The sequence below is a fragment of the Chelonoidis abingdonii genome, chromosome 2 (genome assembly GCF_003597395.2).
Source record: "Chelonoidis abingdonii isolate Lonesome George chromosome 2, CheloAbing_2.0, whole genome shotgun sequence".
NCBI classification, from domain to species: domain Eukaryota; kingdom Metazoa; phylum Chordata; order Testudines; family Testudinidae; genus Chelonoidis; species Chelonoidis abingdonii.
The window spans coordinates 197,540,108-197,548,142 of record NC_133770.1 but is presented as its reverse complement, the minus strand read 5'-3'; the positions used below and the strand labels follow the sequence as shown (position 1 = coordinate 197,548,142).

The following is an 8,035-nucleotide window of genomic DNA, read 5'->3' as shown; positions in this document are numbered from 1 at the left end:
AAAAAAAAAAAAAAAAAAGGATGGCCAGAATGCTGCCCCTGGAAATGTGCCACCCCTTGCTTTGTTGCTACCTCGAACCAGTCCTGCTTGGCCCCATCCTACAGTCTAATCCCTGGAGAACCAAATCAAAATCTACATCAATCCCAGGACTGGAAAAAGAATAAAATTAGTAGATGAATATTTTGACTAAAAGCGAATCTCTCAAGATCTTGAATACAACTCTTTCAAGCCATGCTGAAGAAGAATGACTCCATCAAAATAGCAAAAATGATCCATATCTGCTACTAGATGGCTGCACAGAATGATACTTGGAGCTCAATCTGTCTGTCTCATACTCTGCTGTAAAGCCACTAGGCCATCTTTCACTTGCCAGAAGCAGACCTGAGACCATTTCTGACCCTGAGTTTTCCACATTGCAGCAGAGGGACTTTCCTAAAAGTACTTAGGATATGCCTTTTTTTAAATACAGGCCATAAATAAACAATAAAACTGAGATTACCTGAGTCCCTATGAAAAGTCAGTGATTTGAAAGCATTAAAACAATGTTCTTTGCATGTCAACATGTTACCTTTATTTCACACAGGTACAGTGTGGGGAGAGAGATCTTCATTCAGGAAGTTTTGGAGGCATCATTCATGAACCAATGACTGATCTAATAGCTCTGCTTGGTAATACTGCATATCGTATTACTAGATGATAACTAGTTAGTAATGGGTAAGGGTGAACCTCACAAATTCAGTGGTTCAGTTTGGCTTGTGTAAGCATCCTGACATTTGGATGATCATGTGTGGGGGATTTTTTGTGTGAAGTTGGCCCATTGACTTCAGTGGAACAGATCAGGTGCTTAAACTTACGCATGTTAAAGTGCCTCACTGATTCCAGGCCTATTCTGGAGTTAAATGTGGCCCCTCAGTGCCTGTCTAAAATACAAATACTTCCCACTCGGGCTATCACTGTTGGGAGCTCCAGAGTAGATGGCCCACCAGTTGCTGACACTATTTTCAGCACCATGTTTATTAGACCTGCTCCAGGCAAGTCTTATTGACATGTGCTGTTAGTGAAGGCTTCTGAAATTGAATATATCTTATAGTAATTCTTATGTAAACTGAATGATGTTTCCATGTCAGCCACTAGCTTCATGAAAGACTGAACAGCAAACAGCAACTCAGTGGGTTTCTTAGTAGATTAGAAAATACCCCAGGCCAGAGGACCCCCTAACTATTATACAGTTATCTCCCTAGCTGGGTGGTTACTCGCTCCTGCCCTTCAGGGCTTAAAACAGCCCAGGAGAGGGCTGGGGCTGGGGCAAGAAGCCTGGGCTGATTGAGGGAAAGCAGGCTCAGCTGTGGCCAGGTCCCAATCAGGCCCAGCTGGCCCCTATAAGAGACTGTGAGTCAGAAGCCTAGTCAGTCTCCCTCTGCCTGGGAGCTAAAGAGAAGGTACCTGAGTGGAGCAGGGCTGGGGAAAGGCTGGGGAGCTCCTGCCTAGAAAGCCCCAGGTTGCAGCCTAGCATAAGGCCAAGAAGTACTGGGAGTTGTAGGGGGCAACCCAGGGGTAGGCAAAGGCAGCAGGTCCAAACCCCTTTGCCTATGATGAGTGGCTGATACTGCAGTCTGCTCCAGTGAACGGGGGCTAGATGGAGACTGGGCAGTAGCCAAGACTGAGGCAAAGCAGGGATAGTGGGTTGGGGGTTCCCCAGGGAGAGGAGACCCAGATTGGTGTGGTACTGCTGGGGGGCAGCACCCCAGTTAAAAGAGGCACTGGGGTCCAGGGAGGGACACAGTGCCAGAGGACAGGTGGATCACCAGCCTGCAGAGGGCACTCCAGAGCTGGAACAAGCTAATTCCCAGGAGTCACCAGCAGGAGGCGCCACAGGGGTGAGTCTGCACATCTACATCTCTCTTTTCATATTGTTAAATGGAAATGAGTGACTTGACTAGATGTCATTGAGTCTTGGTATGAAAAAGAGGGGTCCTAGTACGGTAATGATTGAGAACCACTGCCCTAAATTAAAGGGAAGATTGTGCCTGTTGGTATCTGTTCTGTAGATAGCCTTGTGGATACATCAGGTCGTATTTTGATCCCTGGAGTCTATGATGATGTTGCTTCCCTTACGGAAGAGGAGAAGAAGTTGTATGAAGCAATTGAATTTGATCTAGAGGAATATAAAAATAATAGTGGTGTGAAAAAATTCCTATATGACACTAAGGTACAGTAACATCTTTATTAATAGTCTACAGAAAGAATTTAAATTACCCATTAATTACTTTCACCGATTACTCCAAGGTTTTTCAAGCAATGGTGAACACAGGCAAGCAAAACAAAGGAATCTAAAGAGTTAAAAGCTCGGGTAGGAAGTTTTTAAAAGAAAAAAAAAAAAGATTTGGCCTGGTCATATGCAAACATCTGGGGGAAAATAATTGAAAATGCAGATAGTCAATAAAAAGTAGTAATACAAAAAACCTCCAAAACCCAACAACCCCCCAAAACAAACAAAAAACATTTATGGGAGAGCCCAGGTGGATGACATAGCTTTTATTTGTATCATTACCTCACCCACCTTGTATATAATAATTGGAGATATACCAATCTCCTAGAACTGAAAGGTCATTGAGTCTAGCCCCTGCCTTCACTAGCAGGACCAAGTACTGATTTTGCCCCAGATCCCTAAGTGGCCCTCTCAAGAATTGAACTCTCAACCCTGGGTTTAGCAAACTAATGCTCAAACCACTGAGCTATCCCTCCCCTCCAGCTCTAAGATCCTGGGATCCACACAGGTACAACAACACTATATACAAAACACCACTTATGTAAGACCATCGACTAGAGAGTACATTGAATTCAGGTTTGGAAAGTGGATGGCAGCAGAAGAGTTGGTATAATTTGGGGCTGGTTTTATGTATTTATTTTAGATTTTGATGTCTGAAGCTTTTGACAGAATTTTAAAATGACAGTCCCAAAATTAACAGTACCAATAAAACCCAGCAGCTAAGAACTGGTCTACCCAAGTTGTACCAGTAGTCCTATGTCAGTTAGGAAGGTGGTGATTTTTTTTTTGTTTGTTTGTTTGTTTTAAAATTACCTCTATATTTATGTTGGTGTAAAACCCTAGCATGTATGCAGTTATTCCGGTATATAAGTGCCTTATACTGATACAGCTTATTCCCCTTCCTGAACCAGAATAAAACTATACCATTTTAAGCACTCTTATATTGATATAACTGTCCACACTAGGGAGTTTTTACCACTTTACCTATATCGGTATAGTTAAAGCCGTACAAATTATCTCTTGCATCTGCTCCAGAGAATGGATGGGATTGTTCGCTGATCACTGTCCAGTTATCCTTTCCATTTAGATATGAGTTGCCCATTATTAAAAGCTTTTCTTCCCTTCTTCACCATCAGAGCTTGTCCATTCTGCTTAGTATCATTTGAACCAGTGCATAAATAGGGTACAGCAAGATGGTGTAAAACCCTGTAAACTGAGTAGGCCAGCAGCTCTAAGGTGAGTGGTTTTAGTAGCTGATTGGAGACTACGTAATAATGATCACTGTTAACTTGGTAATGATCATATTCCAGGCTAATACACGCCTTTGCCATTGGCATCAGAATTTATTAGCCAGGGATACAACTACTGTTTTGCAAATGAGAAGCACATTAAGTTATCACTGAAACATTTATAAACAAATAGCATACAGTTTATGGAGACATTATCACAATTCATGATCCTTTTATAAATTTAGAAGTAATGACAACTGAAAGTAGCTAAATAATCACTACATAAGCCAGTTGGTTGGTAGAATTTGAAAAACAAAAACGATCTCCTAATGGTATTTTTCTTTTTAGTTCATTATTTTTATTGTACACATTTGCCTCCAAGACACTCTTGCCATGCCATTTTTCACCTGTCTGCTCTTACTGTCACCAGAGTTGTATATGAATAACTTTCCTCTTCCATATATTCTCAAGCACTAGGCAAATGTTGACTAAAAGAAGTAGCAGTGTTTACTTAGAAAGACCTTTACCAGATAGAGGTTTTAATCACAAATCGGTCAGCTCTAAAGTGCAGAAGTAATCAAGCATAAATTTTACATGCAAGATACTTAGTTTTTCAGTAGATTGTGTGAATTTTGAATGGCAGTAGCATTGTCATTTTTGTTTTGTTACATTATAAAGGAGGAAATACTTAGTCACCTGTGGCGTTACCCCTCTCTCTCTATTCATGGGATTGAAGGAGCTTTTCATGAACCAGGAATAAAAACAGTTATACCCGCAAGAGTAATAGGAAAATTTTCAATCCGGCAAGTCCCTCACATGGACATTTCAGTCGGAGAACATCAGGTAATACTGGCAAACTTCAACTCTTGGTCAGTTCTCAGCATGTTAAATTCCTGTTGATTTCAAAGATCCTCTCAACACTTAAAATTTACAGAATAATGAACAGCATCTTTCCACTATGTGGCTGTGTATGGGCTTGGGAGTGAAAGTGTGTGTCTGTGAGTGCACAATTTCTGGATATATTGTTGTTGAAGGATGTAATGTATAAATACTGTTAATGAAAAGATGCTTTCCTTGTAGGTGATAAAATATTTAGAGGATGTTTTCTCTAAGAGAAACAGCCCAAACAAACTGAAGGTGTCTGTACCAATAAGTGCAATGCCATGGGTTGCTGACATAAATGATCCTCTTTATACAGCAGCAAGAATGGCAATCAAAACAGGTTTGTTCTTTCTTTTATTATTTTTTAACATCCACCAGAAAATGTCACGCTAACAGTGACTTGCACAAAGGAAAAGGAATTTTTTTCCTAAAATTAAAGAATTTCTTGTTTGGAACATTATTTAGATCCAGATAATTTGGGAAGGTGGGGTGCGGTACTTATTCAGTAAATGAACTGTGCCTGTTCGGTGACACTCTTGCAATTTGGTTTTATGATTCTAGTCTCTCATCCATGCATTTAGATGCAGGTAACAGCTTATTGCTGCCTTATTTATCAGGCACCATGAGGAAAACTCACCTCAGTGCTGCCCATTGACATATCATGATGTACCTGATAGAATATGATTTCAGTGGAGTGTAATACTCAAATAAATAAATGCAGCACAGCAGGTAAATGGGGGAGGAGGGGGCAGCTATGCAGATAGGCATTAGCCTGGTAAATGCTCCCACTTGTTGATAAAAGATCTTTTTAATGTTCCCCCTCAGAAATATCAAATATGGTTGCCTTGCCACCTCAGGAAAGCTAATGTAAGCAGGTCTTTCCTGCTAGATCTGAGTTAAAGTTTCTCTTCCCCTGGGACACTATAAGCTTCTCCTGGAGCCCCCAGGAATTGCCCTCCTCCCCTGCCTGTCCTCTTTTCTTCTCTCCATTCCCAAGCAACATGGTAAAAATATTAAGAATCTTCTGCCACTCTGCAACACTTTTTTGCTTAGGTTATTCAAAGGGGGCTTGGGGCAATAGAGAGGGTATTTCCTCGTCCCCTAAGAAGGAGTAAGCAATGCTGTCTCTCTCACTTCAAATATCTTTTTGCTTTCTACACAACATTTAAATGTGTGACACAGCGGGACTCCAAATAATTGTGTTTACTAACTATATATAATGCAGTTGGCAACCTGTGGCACGCAGCTCGACAGGGTAAGCACGCTGGCGGGCCAGGCCAGTTTGTTTACCTGCCACGTCGGCATGTTTGGCAATTGCGGCTCTCACTGGCCGCGGTCCGCCATCCCAGAGCAATGTGGGCGGCGGGAACTGGCGGCCAGCACATCCCTTGGCACGTGTCGCTTCCCGCCACCTCCATTGGCCTGGAATGGCGAACCGTGGCCAGCGGGAGCCGCGATCAGCCAAACCTGTCAACACAGCAGGTAAACAAACTGGCCCAGCCCACGAAGCTGCTTACCCTGGTGAGCCGCATGCCAGAGGTTGCCAATCCCTGATATATAAACACACAAGGGCTAGCTATATATATATACACACTGCTGCACTGTTAGATTCTGGTATCTTCTACAATAGAAAAAATGGAAGCCCATTAAAGGGTTACATTACTTTTCAAAAGCAGAAGATCACTTACACCACTTTAAAAAGAGGAGAAAACCTAAAACTCAGTGCAAACAGCTGATTTTTGAGACTCTGATTTGATTTATCAAGGTATTTAACCATGTGCTTAATATTAATTGTATGAGTTGAGTCACTGATTTCAGTAGGACTACTTGCTCTTAAAGTTAGGTATATGCTTAAACACCTTCTTGAATTGGGGCCTATATTGCAAGGTAAGAGGCAGCCGGAAGATACGGTCTCACTTTTCTGTGTACGAGCTGCAAAATCAGGATAGTATAGAAAGACCAGTATACTTTTTGAGAATGTGTATAATGATATTATTACATTAGCTGCTATACAGTCTTCTCCAAAAGAAATAGTACCAAGAAAAGTTTGTGCTGGGCAGAATGCCAAAGCTCACTAGCTCCAGTGAAGACACCAGTGTGTCTTCATTTTACTTCTGCCGAATTTCATTCTTTCCATGTGTTTCAGTTTTTGGACAAAATCCAGAAATGATCCGGGATGGCGCAACAATTCCGATTGCCCAAATGTTCCAGAATATAACAAGGAAGAGTGTGATGATGCTTCCAATTGGAGCAGCTGATGATGCGGAGCATTCCCAAAAAGAGAAAATAAGCAGGTTAAAATTAAAAAAAGGCGCTGTAAAAGACGAGAGGAGGAACTGATGTACTACAGCAATCCCAGCATACTAGACTGTGCCCACCTGATTCTAATTGACAATCCTGTCTCTAGCTGTTTTTTCCAATAGAATCTATTTTGGGATCTTCAGAGTTGTATATGCTTATCCTAATGAAAAAAAATAAGGTTTTGCTGCTTTTACTTGTGTTGCTCCCGCAGTGCCAAACAAGGCTAAAAAGGAATAAGATGGAATCTGTTCCTTCTTCTCTATTGACAGAAGTGCACTGTTGCCAACTTGCATGAGTTTATTGCAAGTCTCATAATAATTGGGGTTTTTTCTTGAAGTCCCAGCCAGCTGCTGGAATCGAGGGATTGCATGATAATCTCAGTTGTCATTTTAAAAAAACAAAACAAAACCCTATATGTTTCCGGCCCTTGTGATTGTGGAGAAAAGCTTAAGAATGTGAAGGAAGTGTATTCTAAAGTCTCCAACAACTGAAGGCAAATAAAAAGAACCCTATGTTTGTTTTTTTTAAAAAAATCACATAAATTTTAAGCTTATTTTATGATTGTTTGGAGCCGCCTGCATGACTTTGGAATCATGGGGTCACCAATACTGGAATTGTCTACCAAGTTCCAATGAGTTACACTTTCAAACGGTTAAGTTTTCACTGAGGGCATAATTTGAAGCAAATAGTGTGACTGAGGATGGCTGCAGACCCTTTGTAACAGATCGTGATATGGAAGAACTCAGCTTGATTCTTAGAACTCAGGTTTATATTTGCAGGGCTGGCAGTTAGAAGAAAATATATTTTTCTTGTAAACTGACCACATTTGACCCGGAAATCATTGAGAGACAGTAAACATGACATCCCACTGTCACGTTCAACAGTTGCTTTTTCAGAGTAGACCCACACATTAAGGTTATGGACAGAAGTACTGAGGGGACACAACACAAAAATTTGAATCCTCTAATCCTCTTTCTGGAATACACATGTTGCTGCATGTCAGGAAAACCAGATGTTAAATGGCATCCTGAATTCATGCAGTTGTTCCATCCTTTCCCCTTATGAGGTTAATAAAGGAAGGCCTGACAACGCTGTCCTTTTAGGATGGAAAAATGTAATGTCTTCTGCCTGTATTGATATGCTGTTCTTTCACAGAGAAAGACTTGCCATGATAGCTGGCACTAATAACAAACTTATAAGACACTTAGCAAAGAAATATAGATTAAATAGGCACAGAACACTGCAGTTCCTGTCTCATCCCTAGAGCTGGTTCCTCCCTCTCCGCCCCTGAGATAAGGGATAAGGCATTTTGGTGGGGTGGGATGGAGAAGCTAGCATGGCAATTTCCCATGTT

General features: G+C 41.3%; 2 protein-coding genes across 2 annotated transcripts in view; both read left to right on the top strand.

Moving 5' to 3' along the window:
• Positions 1-6,720, top strand: part of LOC116819721 (beta-Ala-His dipeptidase) — a 12,366-nt gene extending 5,646 nt beyond the window's left edge. Inside the window, exons 3-7 of the mRNA XM_075063399.1 lie at positions 584-668; positions 2,049-2,209; positions 4,177-4,341; positions 4,579-4,720; positions 6,527-6,720. Coding sequence (XP_074919500.1) covers positions 584-668; positions 2,049-2,209; positions 4,177-4,341; positions 4,579-4,720; positions 6,527-6,720 — 747 coding nt within the window. The remainder of the gene's footprint in view (positions 1-583; positions 669-2,048; positions 2,210-4,176; positions 4,342-4,578; positions 4,721-6,526) is intronic.
• The window catches only part of LOC116839990 (beta-Ala-His dipeptidase-like), a 34,169-nt gene that overhangs the window by 15,684 nt on the left and 10,450 nt on the right, over positions 1-8,035 (top strand).